The sequence below is a fragment of the Strix uralensis genome, chromosome 1, assembly GCF_047716275.1.
Source record: "Strix uralensis isolate ZFMK-TIS-50842 chromosome 1, bStrUra1, whole genome shotgun sequence".
Lineage (NCBI taxonomy): Eukaryota > Metazoa > Chordata > Aves > Strigiformes > Strigidae > Strix > Strix uralensis.
This window is the reverse complement of record NC_133972.1, coordinates 174,363,867-174,384,616: the sequence shown is the minus strand read 5'-3', so window position 1 is coordinate 174,384,616 and position 20,750 is coordinate 174,363,867. Positions and strand designations below refer to the sequence as shown.

Genomic DNA, 20,750 nt, shown 5'->3' with positions numbered 1-20,750 from the left:
GGGCCCTCCCCACCACCCCTGACACCAACTCTGGAAGCCACGACATGGATTGAGGATGCACTTCAGGCTCTTTCTAGCATGTAGACCTCCCATCCTCCGCACCATGAAAAGAACCAGGGAAGGGCCAGCCCAGCCTGCCTGGAAACGCGGCCCATGTACCTCCTCCTCTTCTCCCACTTCCTTCTCTGCATCACCCCTTCTCAGCTGATCCCGCTCCAGGGAAGGAAGGTCTCAGAACCCTGGCAAAACCTCCTGCACACAAAGGGAGGTCTGCTGATGGTCACCATACTTCCAACACAGACCGGCTCCCTTCCCATTGGTTCTCCTGCCTTTTTGCTGCTTTTTTTTCTTCAATAAAGTTCTCCTGCATCCCAGACTGAGACGCCTCCTCTTCGTTTCTTCTCCCAACACTCTTCCAACCTCACCTGCCACAAATCCAGGGCTCAACAGGTCATTGGGGTGGGTGGAAGAGGGACTACAATACCTCTCTTAGGCTGCATGTCCCCAGGAACAACAACAACACGGACCACCACAGGGGGACTGCAAGCCCGTGACACAAGGCCTTCACTTGTGGGAGGCATCGGCCTGTGAGCCCTGCACAGCCCCTGAGAAACAGCTGGGCTTTGATGAAAAACAGTCCTTGCAAGAAAGATAAGAAACTGCTGAGCTGTGCTAAGGTGGCAAAGGAAAACAGCGGACAGCTGCAACGCTAAACTGTGGAAAAGTACTGAACTGTGAGAAGTTACCGCTGCATGAACAGCGCGTGAACGAGAGGGTGATTGGTCTGCACAGCGTGTGTTAGAGTGGTCTTCTGCTGATAGGAGAAAAGGTTGATAACTCTCTAATTGCTGATTTGCTAATTACGAAGTAAGAGCTTTGGCAAGAGCATAAGTATGTACTATTGGAAAAATAAACGGCTTTGCTTGATATAACTCTCATAGAATTGTGCAGGTCCAATATCCTCCCATGACAAATGGTGACCCCAATGTCCCAGGACAGAGCGTGGAAGATGCCGTGGGAGGATTCCCGATTGGAGGTACTGTCTACAGCGGGGCTGTGACAGGTAGGTAGGAGAACAGTCGATTGATGGAAACTCACCCGGGAGAGGTGATCAATCGGGGGCAGCATGGGGCAGAACAAGTCCGCGGAGGAGACGGCCACTGTCAGACTCCTGCTGCATATACTCTCTATGAGAGGGATAATTTATAATGAAACATCTGTACGAAGGTTACTTATATGGTGCAGAAACCATGGCTATCCTGCCGATACCCTCACAGCCTTTGAACCAGCAAAATGGGCTGAAATATGGGAACAGTTGTGGGATGCTATTTCCAAAGGGGATCAGCATGCCAGTGAGCTAGTGACCACTTGGAAGTTGGTTTCGGACACTCTTAAAGCACGGAGTTGGCGGCGGTGGCCCCGGGCCTCCCCAAGCCCCCCCATCACAGAGTGATTGCCTGTGGCCATCTGGCACCACGCGATCATCCGTCCCGCCTCCCCCGAACACCAGAAGTGGCAGTTTTTACAGAAGGTGCTGACACTGCGATGCAGAGTCCCTTGTCCATTCTAAAAGGACTAACTTTAAACCTTTCTGATGGTCAGTACACCAAAAGCCTTGATTTTAAAACAAAGGAGGGGGAATTTTCTGGACGCACCACATAATCAACTAGCCCTGGCTTTATATATTCTCAATGGTGTTTTGATGTTTGTAGTATTTGTCAGTTTATGTTGTGTGAGTAATAAGTGTAAGGGGCCTCTTTGTGTGGTTGTGTAATTGTTTTGTGTGTGTGAGGCGCAGCCCAGCTGCAGCTGCGGAGTTCTCTGACCCGCAGTTCCATTATCCCATGAGGGAAGCGGCTGCAGAGGAACGAAGCGCAGGGCAGACTCTGTACCAGTGCGGGGGGTAGCGCAGGACGAGTGACCATTCCTTAGTACAGAGCGCCCTAGTGCCCGCCCGCTGGGTCACTGGTGCTGCCTTTTTTTGTGCTCAGTGTTTTAAGTATGATAGGTGAAATATCTCCTCCAGCGGGAGGCAGTAATTCTGTGTTAATTGTTGTCTTGAATTTAGGTGCATATTCTGTAGGGAGAGTGCACCCTTGTACCATCTGCCTGAGAGGGATATTGTCAGCTTACTTGGGTAGCATTTTAAGGTAAAGTAGACGAGACGGGAAGCAGCCAGTGTGGTGGAATAGTCAAAAAGAATGCCCTAGGCTGTATTTTAAAACTCTGGAAGAAGATAGGGGGACCTCCAGGCGCAAGTGTGAACAAAACAACACTAATCAAATATTGCAATCAGTGGTGGTTTATAATAATTTAGTCAATACCGATCAGGCGTGGACCTAGCAGCCTCCGAGTCAGTAACATCATTAGATACCACGGTATCCTTGATACCAACAGGAGTATATAGACTGTTAGGAAAATAAAAAAGAAAAAAACCAAAAACAAACAAAAAAAAGAGTGCATTATTACTGGGAAGATCATCTACAACCTTACAGGGGTTGTTCATTTTACTAGGGGTCATAGATGCCGATTATGAAGGGGAAATAGAATTATGGCCTGGACCCCTGTGTTCAGTAACAACAGGGTCAAAAACTGCTCAGCTTGTTTATCTTACTGTGGCTCCCCCTAATAGTGTGCGGAGAAGCCAGGGTGACTCAGGATTTGGATCAGCAGGTACTCCTCAAATATTTTGGGTTCAGACAGCGACACAAGGTCGACCTCTGATAAAATGTACCCTCACTAAAGCAGAAGAATCTGTTGAACTGACAGACATTTTAGATACTGGTGCGGATGTGACTAATATCTGTGAGCTTGGGTAACTCAAGTGCTTTTCAGGGTTGGTGGCCATGCTGTAACATTTCAAAGCAAAGATCTCATTCATGTAAGGGGCCCAGAAAACTGGGTAGCAAATATTCATCCATTTATATTGGAAACCCCTATTACATCATGGGGTCATGACTATATGGCTCAATGGGGACCTCAAATTGGATCAAATTTGTCTTAATCACCACTGCAGCACAACCCACCCTGAAACTAACCTGGAAAACACAATCACCTGTGTGGGTGGATTAGTGGCCCTTGCCCATGGAAAAGTTGTGCTATCTTAATGATTTAGCACAGGAACCTGTGTGTATCATTGTTCCAGTTACTATGCACATGTTACAGTGGCTAATACAAATGTCTTTGAGCAAGCTCGGCTTTCACATGCATTTTTTCCACCAAAATGCCAGAGCAATACAAAAACAGTTTTCTTTATCAAGGCATCAGACTAAAGACATCATTGCGACTTGGCCTGAATACCAGAGGACTCCTTCTCTTCAACAGCTAGCGGTGTCAACCCTCAGGGGCTCACCTCACTGGCAATCTGATGTCATTCACTTTGCTGCATTTGGAATGTTAGAATATGTACATGTGTCTGTTGATACCTTTTCTGGAGCAGTGTTTGCGTCCTCCCATACAGTGGGGAGTCAAGCGTCTGACCAGCATTCCCCACTCACCGACCGGACAGGCCATTGTGGAGCGTACGCATGGCACACTAAAGCATCTATTGCAACAACAAAAAGGGGGGAGATGGAGGATATCTATCTACACCTCACGAAAGGCTAAATAAGCCATTATATGTCATGAACTTTTTAAACATTTCCCCTGCCTCACAGGTGCCACCAATATTGCATCACTTCTTGTCGCAGATACCAGATCAACAACAAGTCCAGGGCAAGGCTCAAGTGTTAGCAAAAAACCTGGAAAGTGGTAACTGGGAAGGACCATATCCTTTAATAATGCGGGGAAGAGGTTATGCTTGTGTCTCCACAGGTCACAGTCCCCGGTGGTCACCAGCAAGGTGTGTGGGACCATACCTGAGGCGTGAGAGGCAGCTTTTAGTGGACACTCAGGAGCCAGCTGTGGGTGCTGTGGATGCCCCTGTGCCAACAGTTTGCGGTCTCTTCGACTGATCATTTAAGCAGAATGTATGGGTAATGCTTGCTACTGCAATAGGACAAAATACACCATCTCTGTCCTTAATCACACTACAGTTGCCAACTCTTTTAAGAGAAAATGCTAACAGTAATTGCAACTCCTTGATGAAATATATAGGCTTACTAGTCACTAGTGAAAGATGTAGCTTAGACAAGATGTGGTTATTAATAAGGATGAAATGCTATAAGAATGTGTGTATTGAACTTCCTTTGTTTAGCAATATTAAGAATCAAGAACTCAAGTGCTTAACCTTATTAGAAACTCCCTTGGTTTTCCCCCCTGAGTGGTGGCCTGGCTCTGGGTGGAACTCAACAGGAGGAGGAAGTCCGATGTTTCCGCTCAAAGAAAATTGCCAGTTATTTTGGCCTGTTGATTTAGAGGCTGGACCTGCTTGCAGCGATTTTGGATTCCTCACCTACAGATGGACGCATCACATAGGATTTCCGGTTGGTGAGGAAGGGTACTCTAAATTCTCGCTGCATCCAGGGTTCCCCAGCAATTGCAGATCTGAATGTTAGTACCCCATTAAGTGTGCTATTCCATATTTTCCTTACTGTTTATTTTTGTAGTATTTAGTCATATCCCCTAATTATGGGTAGTGAAATTAGCCTACTCCTTTTAACTAGTAACTGTAACTGCTGTTTTATTTTTAGCATTTTGTAGAATTGTTTTAGGTATACTGTGGTTTTTGAAGTTTGTCTAAACCTTAATTGATAAAGCTCTGAAAAAAGTCTTGCAGGTGCAGCTGTAAAACAAAGAAGGGGGAGATGTGGGAGGCATCGGCCTGTCAGCCCTGCACAGCCCCTGAGAAACAGCCGGGCTTTGATGAAAAACAGGCCTTGGGAGAAAGATAAGAAACTGCTGAGCTGTGCTAAGGTGGCAGAGGAAAACAACAGACAGCTGCAAAACTAAACTGTGGAAAAGTACTGAACTGTGAGAAGTTACCACCACGTGAACGAGAGGGTGATTGGTCTGCACAGCACGTGTTAGAGTGGTCTTCTGCTGATAGGAGAAAAGGTTGATAACTCTCTAATTGCTGATTTGCTAATTATGAAGTAAGAGCTTTGGCGAAAGCATAAGTATGTACTATTGGAAAAATAAACGGCTTTGCTTGTTATAACTCTCATATAGTTGTGTAGGTCCAATATCCCCCCGCAACATTCACTTGCCCAAAAAAAGGACTGGACACATTCATACACTTCTACCCATGCCTCTGACTCAAGCTCCCCGTGGCAGCACGCACTTAGAATCACAGAAAAATTGAGGCTGGAAAAAGCCCTGAAAATCATTGATTCCCACCGTTCACCTAATGCTACCAAGGCCACCACTAAACCATGTCCCTAAGCACCACACCTACAGATCCTTTAAGTGTCTCCCAGGATGATGACTCACCAACTTCCCTGGGCAGCCTGTTGCAGGGCTTGACAACACTTTCGGTGAAGAATTTTTTCCTAATATCCAATGTAAACCTGCCCTGAGGCAACTTGAGGCCATTTCATTATCTTCCTATCACTTCTTGGGAAAAAAGGCAAACACCCACCTTGCTACAACCTCCTTTCAGGTCGTTGTAGAGGGCGATAATGTTGCCCTTAGTCTCCTTTTCTCCACGCTCAACCACTCCAGTTCCCTCAGCAGCTCTTCACAGGACTTGTGCTCTAGACCATTCACCAGCTTTGTTGCCCTTCTCTGGACACCTGCCAGCACCTCAATATTTTTTCATAGTGCAGTGCCCAAAACTGAACACAGTATTCGAGGAGTGGCCTCACAGTGCAACATAGAGCCAGACAATGCCTGCCCTACACCTGCTGGCCACACTGTTCCTGCTACAAGCCAGGATGCCACTGGCTGCCTTGGCCACCTGGGCACACTGCCAACTCATATTCAGACGGTCGTCATCCAACACCCCCACGTCCTTTTCCCACAGGCAGCTTTCCAGCCACTCTGCCCCAAGCCCAGAGCATTGCAGGGGGTCGGTGTGACTCAAGTGCAGGACCTGGCACTCAGCCTTGTCGAACCTCATACAATCAGCCTCGGCCCATCGATCCAGCCTGGCCAGATCCATCTGCAGAGCCTCCCTACCTTCCAACAGAACAACACTCCCACCCAACTTGGTGTCATCTGCAAACTTACTGGGGGTGCACTCGATCCCCTCACCCAGGTCATTGATAAAGATACTGTACAGAACTGGCCCCAATACACAGCCCTGGAGAACACCACTTGTTAACAGCTACCAACTGGATTTAACTCCATTCAACACAAGTGTCTTGGCCTGGCCATCCAAACAGTCTTATACTTAGAGTATATTATGCCAGTGTAAGCAACAAGCAGACAGTTTTTCCAGGATAATGATGGTGGAAAAGTATCAAAGGCTTTACTTAAGTCCAGGTCACAACCATCAACAGCCTCTCCTGTCACAGACAAAGATCCAGATAGTCAAGCATGACCTGCCCTTCACAAACCCATGCTGACTGGGCCTGATCACCTGCTTGTCCTGCACATGCTGAGGGATGGCACTCCAGATGATCTGCTCCCTATCCTTACCCACCATCAAGGTCAGACTGACACATCTCTAGTTCCCCAAATCCTTCTTCCAGCCTTCCTTGCAGATGACCATCACATTGGCTAGCCTCCAGTCAATGGGACTTCCATGTTTACCCGGGAGTGCTGAGAAATTCTTGAAGGTGCCTTGGTGAGCTCTTCTGCAGCTCCCTCAACAGCCTTGGGTGGATCCCATTTGGCCCCATTAGGCACTTCTGTGTGTCTTGGTGGTGTATGGGTCACAAATCATCTCTGTTGGTGTCTGAGGGCTTCAGTCTAGTCCCTGTTGACCAACTTCCTTCCTCAGCAAAACTCTCTGCCCATCACAGCAAACACAATCATTGAGTGCACAAGGAACCTCTGCAGATCCTCTAGTTCAACCCAAACTGTTAAAGCACGGACAACTCAAGCAGGCTGTCGACAACCATGTCCAGCCAGGGTTTCAGTATCTGCAAGGATGCAGACTCCAACACATCTCTGCACAACCACTTCCACACTTTGACCACCCTCACACTGAAAAAGGGCTTGCCTTCTCTTCCAAGGAAATGGCATGTCTTTTCAGCATTCTCCATTCTCCCTTCCCTAGCCATGGACACCCATATGAAGAGTCTCACTCCCCTGAGTCCTCACGCCCTCCCATCCTGGACTTAGACACCCTGATGACTTGTCCACTGCGTGGCCTTGCCTCCTGGCTGAAAAACCTCCCAGCTCTCTCAACTTCTCCTCACTGCAAGGATGCTCCAGTCCATTCAGCATCTTCATTGTCCTGCACTCAACTCGCTCCAATAATTCCACATCCATCTTCCATGGGGGAGCCCTCAACTGGACACAGGACTCCATACCAGCACTGAGGGAAGAGCAGGATCATCTCCCCCGACCTGCTGGCAACACTCTTCCCAACGTCGCCCTAGAGACTCTTGGCTTCTTCTGCCACAAGAGTGCACTGGGGCCTTATAGTCAGCTTGTTCTCCACCAGCGCTGCAAATTCATGTTCAGCAAAGCTGCTTTCCAGCCTCTTGTCGCTAGTATGACCTGGTGCCCTGAGGTATTCAGCCCCAGATGCTGGACTACGCATTTACCCCTGTTGAATTCCAGGAGATGCCTCTCTGCCCCATTCTCCAGACTCTCCAGATCCCTCAGAATGGTGGCACAAACATCCCGTGCATCAGCCACTCCTCCAGATTTTGCATCGTCTCTAAACTTGCTGAGGGGGCACGCCATCCCACTGCCCACATCGCTGATGAAGATGTTGGACAGTGAAGGACTCATGAATCCCAGTCCTGGGTTATACCACTTGAGACTCTCCTCCAAATGGACTTTGTGCCACTTATCACAAGACTCTGGGCCCAGACCTTCAGCCACTTTCCAGTCCACCTCACTGGCCACTTACACAACAGGTACTTTGTCAGCTTCTCTACGACCATGAAATGAGAGAAGCCATCAAATTGGAGGTAAACACCAGCCACAGCTCTCTCCTCATCCACAAAGCTAGTCACTTCAATGTGGAAGACACGGAGGTTGGTCAAGCATGATTTCCCCTTTGTAAATCCACACTGAGAACTCCCCGTCAGCTTCCTCTCCTTCCTGGGCTTGGCAGTGCTTTCCAGGAGCATTTCCTAAATGACCTCCCACACAAACAAGACCAGGCTCACCAGCCTCTATTTCCCCAGATCTTCCTTCCTGGACTTATTAAGGATAGATCAGAGGCCTATGAGCTCTCTTCCAGCCATCAGGAACTGCACACTGGCACCATGAACTTTCCAAAACAATGGATAATGGTCTCCCAAGGACATCAGCCAGCTTCCTCAGCATTCATGGCTATGACCCATCAGGCCCCAAGGACTTGTCTATATCCACTCACACTGCACTAGTCTACCCTCAATTCCTCTGCCTCAGCAACAAGGACTGCTCGCCTGACACACAGCCTGCAAACACTCAGCTCCATTGGGACAGGCCTGGCCATTCCTCACCCTTCGGCATGCATCCACCACCACCAGGGCCTCGCCTCTGCAGCCATGTGCTGCATGTTTGTTCCAACTCACCTTGGAAATCAACAAACCCTCTCATTCCATTAGTAAATGAGCAGAGAAAAGGCCTCACCCCTCAAAACTCAGCCCAAATTAAGATCCCAAAGGCCCCGGCTCACCACCTACCCTATCTGTTGCTCCCATTCCAACTCTGCCTCTCGCTACACTCACAGGCTCATTGAAAACTCACCTCCCTTTGCAAGATGCCCCACATCAACCACTGTGTCACACCAGAACCCAGGCTGCAAACCTGTGGCCCCAGCCAAGGGCAGCACTACGGAGGGACCAACACAAGCCTCTGGGCAGCAGGACAGGCCTCCCGACAGCACAGGGCTTGCGAGCTCTCAACCAGGGCTGCCAGGACAACGGCCTGCTCTTGCAAACAGCCCTCCTCGGCCTCATGGCACTGCCACTCCCAGGGACAGAACGAGGGGGACACAAACCCAAACATGCAGCCTCCTATCTACCAGCTACAACCTTACAAGCATGCGTGGTTCCAAAGCCCCTCAGGGCACACCCAAGGGGACAGGCCAGACCTAAATACAGGCTTAACATGTTGGCACCAAGGCGAGTACAGTACAATTGTGATGGAATGGGGAGCAAAACATGTCTGGCACACGTGCAAAGCCCAGACAAGCCTGCTCAAGGACATGGGGCCCCCTCTTCACAATGCACCCACAAACCACACCACACAAGGGCCACGGGATGACCTCACTGATGACAACCCACATCTGCTGAATCTGCTTTGGCCATGACTGCTGAAAGCTCTGACATACACCATAAACTCAAACCCTTTGACCTTTATTACTCGCACTCAAAACCTGCTGCCAGAGCCAGAGGAACACATCTTCAAGAGTAGGACATGCAAAGGGAACGTTGCAGGAAAGAAAACACACCCCACCTCATTACTCACCAGGCCGTGGCATGCATCAGCTGCTGGCTCCAAAACGCCGTCATATGCAAATGCTACCTGGATGCCTCCAGCACTCAAGGACCAGCATAAAAGCTGGCCCAGCACCTCTCTCCCTCACACACTTCTCCTGACGCCTTCTCCTCCGCGCTCAACAAGGTCAGCCTGAACCCCCTTCCCCTCCTCCTCACCCACCTGACCCGTCTCTAAGGACCCCCTGCTAAGGGCCCTCCCCACCACCCCAACAACAACTGCTAACACCCTGGAAGCCATGACATGGATTGAGGATGTGCCTCCATGTTGGTGCTGACACACAGGCTCGCTGTCCATGGCTCCTTCTCTCAAGGCACCAGACAAGGAAGCAGGGAAGGGGACAGCCCGGGCTGCCGGGAAACACGGCCCATGTACCTCCTCCTCTTCTCCCGCTTCCTTCTCTGCCTCCACCCTTCCCCTATGGACCCTACTCTCCACTGCAAACACCTTCTCACAAGCAGAAGGCCACTGGGCACTTGTGCACGGTGGATCCTACTGCAGGGCAGGAAGATCTCAGAGCTCTGGCCAAATCTACTGCATGGAAGGGACATCAGCTGATGGCCGCTGTACTTCCAAATCAGACCAGCTCCCTTCACATTGGTTCTCCTGACTTTTTGCTGCTTTTTTTTTTCCTCAATAAAGTTCTCCTGCATCCCAGACTGAGACGCCTCCTCTTCATTTCTTCTCCCAACACTCTTCTAACCTCACCTGCCACAAATCCAGGGCTCAACAAGTCATTGGGGTGGGTGGAAGAGGGACTACAATACCTCTCTTAGGCTGGATGTCCCCAGGAACAACAACAACAACAACATGGACCAGCATAGGGGGGCTGCAAGCCCATGACACAAGCCCTTCACTTGCCCAAACAAAGGATTGGACACACTAATGCACTTCTACCCACACCTCAGACACAAGCTCGCCGTGGCACCACACACTTAGAATCGTGCAAAAATTTAGGTTGGAAAAGGCCCTGAAGATCGTGGAGTCCAATGCTCTTCCCAAAGTCTCCCTGCAGATACTTGGCCTCTTTGACTGCACTGGTGCATTGATGCCTCCTGGTCAGCTTGTTCTACACCAGCACAGGAAACTCATGTTCAGCAAAGCTGCTTTCCAGCCTCTCAGCCCCCAGCATGACCTGCTGCCCAGCGGTATTCCTCTCCAGATGCATTGCCCCCTGCTGAACTGCAGGAGAGTCCTCTCTGACCCATTCTCCAGCCTCTCCAGCTCCCTCAGAATGGTGCCACAACTGCCACGTGCCTCAGCCTCTCTTCCACATTTTGCTTCACCTGCCAGCTTGCTGAGGGGCCACACCACCCCACTGCCCACATCGCTGATGAGGATTTTGAATGGTGAAGGCCCCACAGATCCCAGTCCCGGCCTACACCACTTGAGATTTGCCTCCAAAAGGACTTTGGGCCACTTATCACAAGCATCTGGGCCCAGCCCTTCAGCTATGTTGCACTCCACCTCACTGGCCCCTTTGCAACCCATCCGTTCTCGCATGATCTACGAGGACCTCACGGGAGACACTGACAAAGGCTTCATTCAAGTACAGCTCAACCACGGACACTGCTCTCCCCTTGTGCAATACCCAGTAGCTTTAACATGGAAGACACGGATGACGGTCAAGCACGATTTCCCCCTCGAAAACCCATGCCGACCACTCCTCATCAACTTCCTGTCCTTCCTGGGCTTGGCAGCACATTCAGGGAAAAATTTATCCATTGTGCCCCCTAGAAACAAGGGCAGTCTCACCACACTCTCGTTTCCCACATCCTCCCCCTTCATCTTCTAAAAGACACGAGGGCTAGGAGCTCCCTTCCAGCCTTCAGGAACCGCTCCCAGGGACAACGACCTTTCAAAGAACATCAAGAGTCGCCTCCAAAGGACATCAGCCAGTTCATCCGCATTCCTAGGTGCGACCCCTCATGCCCCGTAGACATCTGCACACACAGTCGCAAAGCAATTCTTCCTACCTCAATTCCCCTTCCTCAGCAACAAGCTCTGCTCGCCTGACACACAGCCTGCAAACACTCACCTCGGCTCCAGCGGGACAGGCCTGGCCATTCCTCAACCCTTCGGCACTCATCCACCACCACCAGAGCCAAGGATCTGCAGCCACGGGCCGCTTGCTTGCCTCCAACTCCCCTCGGAAATCTCCAAATTCTCTTCTGTCCCATCAGACACTGTGCAGAAAAATGGCTTCGCCCCTCGGCGCTGCCCCAAAGTAAAGACCACAAAAACCCTGGCTCAACACCTCCCCTGCCTACCACTCCCACTCCCCCTCTGTCTCTCACCACACTCACGACCTCTCCAGAAACTCACCTGCCCTTGCAAGGTGCCCCTCATCAACCACTGTGTCACACCAGAACCCAGGCTGCAAACCTGTGGCCCCAAACAGGGAAGGGCTATGGAGGGACCAACACAAGCCTCTGGGCAGCCGGACAGGCCTCCCGACAGCACAGGGCTTGCGAGCTCTCAACCAGGGCTGCCAGGACAACGGCCTGCTCTCGCAAACAGCCCTCCTCGGCCTGCTGGTACTGCCACCCCCAGGGACGGACCCAGGGGGACACAAGACCAAACACGCAGCCTCCTTTCTCCAACTACAACCCAGCAGCACGAGGAACTCCAAAACAACTGCAGAGCACACCCAAAAGGAAAGGCCAGGCCTAAAGACAGGCTGAGCAGTCTGGCAGCAGGGCAAGGACAGAGTGAACACAGTGGAAAGAGAAGCCCCTCACATAATACACACCTGCAAAGCCCACACCAGACTGCCACAACTGGGAGGAAGTGGGGCCCACTCTTCGCAACGCGCCCACAAACCACAACACACGAGTGACATGGGATGACCTCACTGATGACAGCTCACAGTTCCTACGCTTTGCCCGCGTCTGACAAATGCCCTCACACGCACCATCAACACCAAACATTTGACCTCTAGTCCTTGCAGTTAAAGCTGCCGCCAGGGTCAGATGGACACGTCCTCAAGAGGAGGACATGAAAAGGGAGCCTTGTGGGGAAGGACAACACACCCCACCTCATTACTTGCTGCTTGTTGCAAGACGCCATCATGCACAATGGCCTTGCCTCCTGGATGAAAAACCTCCCAGCTCGCTCAGCTTCTCTTCACAGCTAGGATGCTCCAGTCCCTTCACCATCTTCATTGCCCTGCACTCGACTCGCTCCACTAAGTCCAAGCCCTTCTTCCACTGGGGAGCCCTCAGCTGGACACAGGTCCTCAGCCGACCCAAGTCTGGATCCCTGTTGCACTCTCCACCCGGCTGCATGGTCCCCATCGCACCTAGGGGGAGTCCCCATGCCACGGTCTCACCTTCCCATGGGGTCACCAACCGATCACTTGGGGGACGTCCCCAGGCCACCAGCTCCTCTTCCTGCAGGGCCCACGGCGACCCATGCAGAGGGTCTCGGCACCACCATCCTCCCTGCTGCGGGGTCCCTGCACCACCTGGGCACGGGACCCCAAGCCACCATCCCTCTGCTCTGAGGGCACACAGCAAGCCCCTACTCTGAGGTCACCACCCCCCTCACTGTTGGCTCCCTGTGGCACAGCATGGGGCACTGAGGACCAGGAGCACCACCCTGCCGGGACCCTGCTCTGATCAGAAGATGGGGCTCTGTGCTGGCTTCACCTTGCCTGGACACCAAGTGCCCACCAAGACGCTCTCGCACTCTCTCTCACCTCAACTGCGCAGGGGCAGAAAAAGAGCATGAAAGGCTCCTGGGTCGACACAAGCACAGCGAGATCACTCACCAATTGCCATCACGGGAAACTGACTTGACTCTGGGAAATAAATTGAAGCCATCACCAAAAGTAAGGGCAGGAGAAGGAGAGATAATGAGAAATAATAAACAAGCATCAGAAACAACAGTCGATGAACTGAATGCAACCCCCATCCCCTGACCCCCTGTACCACCGGGAGGGAGCGGGAGCAAAGCAGATTCCAGGAAGAATGGATGCATGGATGGGGAAAGTGTTTTTAATCTGCGGGTGTATTTCCCACTGCCTGACTATAGTTTGATTGCTAAATAAGTGGTGGTGCTCAAATTAATTTGATGTTCTTTTCTCCTTCCCCAACAGAGTCTGTCATTTGCCCGTGACCAAAATGGGTGAGACATCCCTCCCTGTACTTGTCTCACTGTCCGAGCCCTTTATTTTATTTTCTCCTCTCCTTACCTGAGGGCAAAGGAATGAGCAGGTGCTTGTAAGATGCTCAGTTACCCTCTGGCTTATACCATGATGCATCCTCTCACACACGCCACCCCTGCTACCCTGTCCATACCAAAAACTTGCCAAGAAAATCCAATATACACAGGTACCACCTTACAAGACAGAGAGATACCAGGACACCCACAAAGCACACTCAACAGCAAAGACAGGCCTACACACAGGATTAGTGAGCTCGCATCAAGGCAGGGAGGGACCAAAGGTGATGGAAGTGGAAGCCCCTCACACCCACAACACATCCGAAGTCCAGACCAGCCTGTGAGGCCTGAGAAGTAATGGGGTCCCATCCTCACAATGTACCCGCAAACCACACCATGCGGGTGCCACGGGATGATCTCACTGATGACAAACACCTCTCCTATGCTTTGGACACATCTGCTAAATGCCCTGACGCACACATTCCATGCAAATGCTCCCAAACACTTACTCTCCCTTGAAGGCTGCCGCCAGGGTCAGAGGGATACGTCCTCAAGAGAAGGACATGAAAAAGGAGCGTTGCAGCCAGAAAAACACACCCCACCCCATTCCTCGCCAGGCTGTGGCATGAAAAAACTGCTTACTGAAAAAAGCCGTCACGCACAAGGGCTGTCCCGCCCCTTGGGGACCAGCATAAAAGCCAGCCCAGCGCCTCTCTCCCTCACACACCTCTCCTGACGCCTTCTCCTCCGCGCTCAACAAGGTCAGCCTGAACCCCCTTCCCCTCCTTCTCACCCACCTGACCCGTCTCTCCCAGCACGCTCTGACCCCACCCTCAGCACCCCTGACGCCTCCCCACCGCCACCCTCCCCAACACCCACAACAGGCCTCCCCACTCCCTTGCCCTCCTGCACCAACACCCCTTGCACCCCACACCCCTCCGCTTGCTCAACACCCTCTCTTCCAGGGACCCTCCACACCACACACATGGCCTGCTACGATCTCTGCCGCCCCTGCGGACCCACCCCGCTGGCTAACAGCTGCAACGAGCCCTGTGTCACCCAGTGCCAGGACTCCCGTGTCGTCATCCAGCCTCCCGCCGTGCTGGTCACCCTGCCAGGACCCATCCTCACCTCCTTCCCCCAGAGCACCGCCGTCGGATCCTCCTCCTCGGCTGCCGTGGGCAGCGCCCTCAGCGCCCAGGGAGTGCCCGTCTCCTCCGGCGGCTTTGGCTTCGGCTACGGCTTGGGAGGCCTGGGCTGCTTCGGTGGCAGAAGAGGCTGCTACCCCTGCTAAGGGCCCTCCCCACCACCCCGACAACAACTGCTAACACCCTGGAAGCCATGACATGGATTGAGGATGTGCCTCCATGTCAGTGCTGACACACAGGCTCGCTGTCCATGGCTCCTTCTCTCAAGGCACCAGACAAGGAAGCAGGGAAGGGGACAGCCCGGGCTGCCGGGAAACACGGCCCATGTACCTCCTCCTCTTCTCCCACTTCCTTCTCTGCCTCCACCCTTCCCCTATGGACCCTACTCTCCACTGCAAACCCCTTCTCACAAGCCAAAGGCCACTGGGCACTTGTGCACGGTGGATCCTACTGCAGGGTAGGAAGATCTCAGAGCTCTGGCCAAATCTACTGCACGGAAGGGACATCAGCTGATGGCCGCTGTACTTCCAAATCAGACCAGCTCCCTTCCCATTGATTCTCCTGACTTTTTGCTTTTTTTTCTTCAATAAAGTTCTCCTGCATCCCAGACTGAGACGCCTCCTCTTCATTTCTTCTCCCAACACTCTTCTAACCTCACCTGCCACAAAGCCAGGGCTCAATAGGTCATTGGGGTGCGTGGAAGAGGGACTGTAAGACCTCTCTTAGGCTGGATGTCCCCAGGAACAACAACAACATGGACCAGCATAGGGGGGCTGCAAGCCCGTGACACTTGCCCAAAGGATTGGACACACTAATGCACTTCTACCCACACCTCAGACACAAGCTCGCCGTGGCACCACACACTTAGAATCATGCAAAAATTTAGGTTGGAAAAGGCCCTGAAGATCATGGAGTCCAATGCTCTTCCCAAAGTCTCCCTGCAGATACTTGGCCTCTTTGACTGCACTGGTGCATTGATGCCTCCTGGTCAGCTTGTTCTACACCAGCACAGGAAACTCATGTCCAGCAAAGCTGCTTTCCAGCCTCTCAGCCCCCAGCATGACCTGCTGCCCAGCGGTATTCCTCTCCAGATGCATTGCCCCCTGCTGAACTGCAGGAGAGTCCTCTCTGACCCATTCTCCAGCCTCTCCAGCTCCCTCAGAATGGTGCCACAACTGCCACGTGCCTCAGCCTCTCTTCCACATTTTGCTTCACCTGCCAGCTTGCTGAGGGGCCACACCACCCCACTGCCCACATCGCTGATGAGGATTTTGAATGGTGAAGGCCCCACAGATCCCAGTCCCGGCCTACACCACTTGAGATTTGCCTCCAAAAGGACTTTGGGCCACTTATCACAAGCATCTGGGCCCAGCCCTTCAGCTATGTTGCACTCCACCTCACTGGCCCCTTTGCAACCCATCCGTTCTCGCATGATCTACGAGGACCTCACGGGAGACACTGACAAAGGCTTCATTCAAGTACAGCTCAACCACGGACACCGCTCTCCCCTTGTGCAATACCCAGTAGCTTTAACATGGAAGACACAGATGACGGTCAAGCACGATTTCCCCCTCGAAAACCCATGCCGACCACTCCTCATCAACTTCCTGTCCTTCCTGGGCTTGGCAGCACATTCAGGGAAAAATTTATCCATTGTGCCCCCTAGAAACAAGGGCAGTCTCACCACACTCTCGTTTCCCACATCCTCTCCCTTCATCTTCTAAAAGACACGAGGGCTAGGAGCTCCCTTCCAGCCTTCAGGAACCGCTCCCAGGGACAACGACCTTTCAAAGAACATCAAGAGTCGCCTCCAAAGGACATCAGCCAGTTCATCCGCATTCCTAGGTGCGACCCCTCATGCCCCGTAGACATCTGCACACACAGTCGCAAAGCAATTCTTCCTACCTCAATTCCCCTTCCTCAGCAACAAGCTCTGCTCGCCTGACACACAGCCTGCAAACACTCACCTCGGCTCCAGCGGGACAGGCCTGGCCATTCCTCAACCCTTCGGCACTCATCCACCACCACCAGAGCCAAGGATCTGCAGCCACGGGCCGCTTGCTTGCCTCCAACTCCCCTCGGAAATCTCCAAATTCTCTTCTGTCCCATCAGACACTGTGCAGAAAAATGGCTTCGCCCCTCGGCGCTGCCCCAAAGTAAAGACCACAAAAACCCTGGCTCAACACCTCCCCTGCCTACCACTCCCACTCCCCCTCTGTCTCTCACCACACTCACGACCTCTCCAGAAACTCACCTGCCCTTGCAAGGTGCCCCTCATCAACCACTGTGTCACACCAGAACCCAGGCTGCAAACCTGTGGCCCCAAACAGGGAAGGGCTATGGAGGGACCAACACAAGCCTCTGGGCAGCCGGACAGGCCTCCCGACAGCACAGGGCTTGCGAGCTCTCAACCAGGGCTGCCAGGACAACGGCCTGCTCTCGCAAACAGCCCTCCTCGGCCTGCTGGTACTGCCACCCCCAGGGACGGACCCAGGGGGACACAAGACCAAACACGCAGCCTCCTTTCTCCAACTACAACCCAGCAGCACGAGGAACTCCAAAACAACTGCAGAGCACACCCAAAAGGAAAGGCCAGGCCTAAAGACAGGCTGAGCAGTCTGGCAGCAGGGCAAGGACAGAGTGAACACAGTGGAACGAGAAGCCCCTCACATAATACACACCTGCAAAGCCCACACCAGACTGCCACAACTGGGAGGAAGTGGGGCCCACTCTTCGCAACGCGCCCACAAACCACAACACACGAGTGACATGGGATGACCTCACTGATGACAGCTCACAGTTCCTACGCTTTGCCCGCGTCTGACAAATGCCCTCACACGCACCATCAACACCAAACATTTGACCTCTAGTCCTTGCAGTTAAAGCTGCCGCCAGGGTCAGATGGACACGTCCTCAAGAGGAGGACATGAAAAGGGAGCCTTGTGGGGAAGGACAACACACCCCACCTCATTACTTGCTGCTTGTTGCAAGACGCCATCATGCACAATGGCCTTGCCTCCTGGATGAAAAACCTCCCAGCTCGCTCAGCTTCTCTTCACAGCTAGGATGCTCCAGTCCCTTCACCATCTTCATTGCCCTGCACTCGACTCGCTCCACTAAGTCCAAGCCCTTCTTCCACTGGGGAGCCCTCAGCTGGACACAGGTCCTCAGCCGACCCAAGTCTGGATCCCTGTTGCACTCTCCACCCGGCTGCATGGTCCCCATCGCACCTAGGGGGAGTCCCCATGCCACGGTCTCACCTTCCCATGGGGTCACCAACCGATCACTTGGGGGACGTCCCCAGGCCACCAGCTCCTCTTCCTGCAGGGCCCACGGCGACCCATGCAGAGGGTCTCGGCACCACCATCCTCCCTGCTGCGGGGTCCCTGCACCACCTGGGCACGGGACCCCAAGCCACCATCCCTCTGCTCTGAGGGCACACAGCAAGCCCCTACTCTGAGGTCACAACCCCCCTCACTGTTGGGTCCCTGAGGCACAGCATGGGGCACTGAGGACCAGGAGCACCACCCTGCCGGGACCCTGCTCTGATCAGAAGATGGGGCTCTGTGCTGGCTTCACCTTGCCTGGACACCAAGTGCCCACCAAGACGCTCTCGCACTCTCTCTCACCTCAACTGCGCAGGGGCAGAAAAAGAGCATGAAAGGCTCCTGGGTCGACACAAGCACAGCGAGATCACTCACCAATTGCCATCACGGGAAACTGACTTGACTCTGGGAAATAAATTGAAGCCATCACCAAAAGTAAGGGCAGGAGAAGGAGAGATAACGAGAAATAATAAACAAGCATCAGAAACAACAGCCGATGAACTGAACGCAACCCCCATCCCCTGATCCCCTGTACCACCGGGAGGGAGCGGGAGCAAAGCAGATTCCAGGAAGAGGGATGCATGGATGGGGAAAGTGTTTTTAATCTGCGGGTGTATTTCCCGCTGCCTGACTATAGTTTGATTGCTAAATAAGTGGTGGTGCTCAAATTAATTTGATGTTCTTTTCTCCTTCCCCAACAGAGTCTGTCATTTGCCCGTGACCAAAATGGGTGAGACATCCCTCCCTGTACTTGTCTCACTGTCCGAGCCCTTTATTTTATTTTCTCCTCTCCTTACCTGAGGGCAAAGGAATGAGCAGGTGCTTGTAAGATGCTCAGTTACCCTCTGGCTTATACCATGATGCATCCTCTCACACACGCCACCCCTGCTACCCTGTCCATACCAAAAACTTGCCAAGAAAATCCAATATACACAGGTACCACCTTACAAGACAGAGAGATACCAGGACACCCACAAAGCACACTCAACAGCAAAGACAGGCCTACACACAGGATTAGTGAGCTCGCATCAAGGCAGGGAGGGACCAAAGGTGATGGAAGTGGAAGCCCCTCACACCCACAACACATCCGAAGTCCAGACCAGCCTGTGAGGCCTGAGAAGTAATGGGGTCCCATCCTCACAATGTACCCGCAAACCACACCATGCGGGTGCCACGGGATGATCTCACTGATGACAAACACCTCTCCTATGCTTTGGACACATCTGCTAAATGCCCTGACGCACACATTCCATGCAAATGCTCCCAAACACTTACTCTCCCTTAAAGGCTGCCGCCAGGGTCAGAGGGATACGTCCTCAAGAGAAGGACATGAAAAAGGAGCGTTGCAGCCAGAAAAAACACACCCCACCCCATTCCTCGCCAGGCTGTGGCATGAAAAAACTGCTTACTGAAAAAAGCCGTCACGCACAAGGGCTGTCCCGCCCCTTGGGGACCAGCATAAAAGCCAGCCCAGCGCCTCTCTCCCTCACACACCTCTCCTGACGCCTTCTCCTCCGCGCTCAACAAGGTCAGCCTGAACCCCCTTCCCCTCCTTCTTCTCACCCACCTGACCCGTCTCTCCCAGCACGCTCTGACCCCACCCTCAGCACCCCTGACGCCTCCCCACCGCCACCCTCCCCAACACCCACAACAGGCCTCCCCACTCCCTTGCCCTCCTGCACCAACACCCCTTGCGCCCCACACCCCTCCGCTTGCTCAACACCCTCTCTTCCAGGGACCCTCCACACCACACACATGGCCTGCTACGATCTCTGCCGCCCCTGCGGACCCACCCCGCTGGCTAACAGCTGCAACGAGCCCTGTGTCACCCAGTGCCAGGACTCCCGTGTCGTCATCCAGCCTCCCGCCGTGCTGGTCACCCTGCCAGGACCCATCCTCAGCTCCTTCCCCCAGAGCACCGCCGTCGGATCCTCCTCCTCGGCTGCCGTGGGCAGCGCCCTCAGCGCCCAGGGAGTGCCCGTCTCCTCCGGCGGCTTTGGCTTCGGCTACGGCTTGGGAGGCCTGGGCTGCTTCGGTGGCAGAAGAGGCTGCTACCCCTGCTAAGGGCCCTCCCCACCACCCCGACAACAACTGCTAACACCCTGGAAGCCATGACATGGATTGAGGATGTGCCTCCATGTCAGTGCTGACACACAGGCTCGCTGTCCATGGCTCCTTCTCTCAAGGCACCAGACAAGGAAGCAGGGAAGGGGACAGCCCGGGCTGCCGGGAAACACGGCCCATGTACCTCCTCCTCTTCTCCCACTTCCTTCTCTGCCTCCACCCTTCCCCTATGGACCCTACTCTCCACTGCAAACCCCTTCTCACAAGCCAAAGGCCACTGGGCACTTGTGCACGGTGGATCCTACTGCAGGGTAGGAAGATCTCAGAGCTCTGGCCAAATCTACTGCACGGAAGGGACATCAGCTGATGGCCGCTGTACTTCCAAATCAGACCAGCTCCCTTCCCATTGATTCTCCTGACTTTTTGCTTTTTTTTTCTTCAATAAAGTTCTCCTGCATCCCAGACTGAGACGCCTCCTCTTCATTTCTTCTCCCAACACTCTTCTAACCTCACCTGCCACAAAGCCAGGGCTCAATAGGTCATTGGGGTGCGTGGAAGAGGG

The 20,750-nt window shown here is 53.1% G+C and overlaps 2 protein-coding genes across 2 annotated transcripts; both read left to right on the top strand.

The window, feature by feature from the left end:
• The first annotated feature begins 14,635 nt into the window (after window positions 1-14,635).
• Window positions 14,636-14,944, top strand: LOC141954933 (feather beta keratin-like). The gene has a single exon (XM_074895024.1). The coding sequence runs from the start codon at window positions 14,636-14,638 to the stop codon at window positions 14,942-14,944; it is 309 nt and encodes a 102-aa protein (XP_074751125.1).
• A 4,935-nt stretch (window positions 14,945-19,879) lies between these two features.
• On the top strand, window positions 19,880-20,188 carry LOC141954928 (feather beta keratin-like). The gene has a single exon (XM_074895020.1). It carries the CDS (start codon window positions 19,880-19,882, stop codon window positions 20,186-20,188), a length of 309 nt encoding a protein of 102 aa, XP_074751121.1.
• The last annotated feature ends 562 nt before the right edge of the window (window positions 20,189-20,750 follow it).

Bases quoted from the DNA above. Each gene is read 5' to 3' on its own strand.
- LOC141954933 (XM_074895024.1), top strand. From the start codon at position 14,636: ATGGCCTGCTACGATCTCTGCCGCCCCTGCGGACCCACCCCGCTGGCT.
- LOC141954928 (XM_074895020.1), top strand. From the start codon at position 19,880: ATGGCCTGCTACGATCTCTGCCGCCCCTGCGGACCCACCCCGCTGGCT.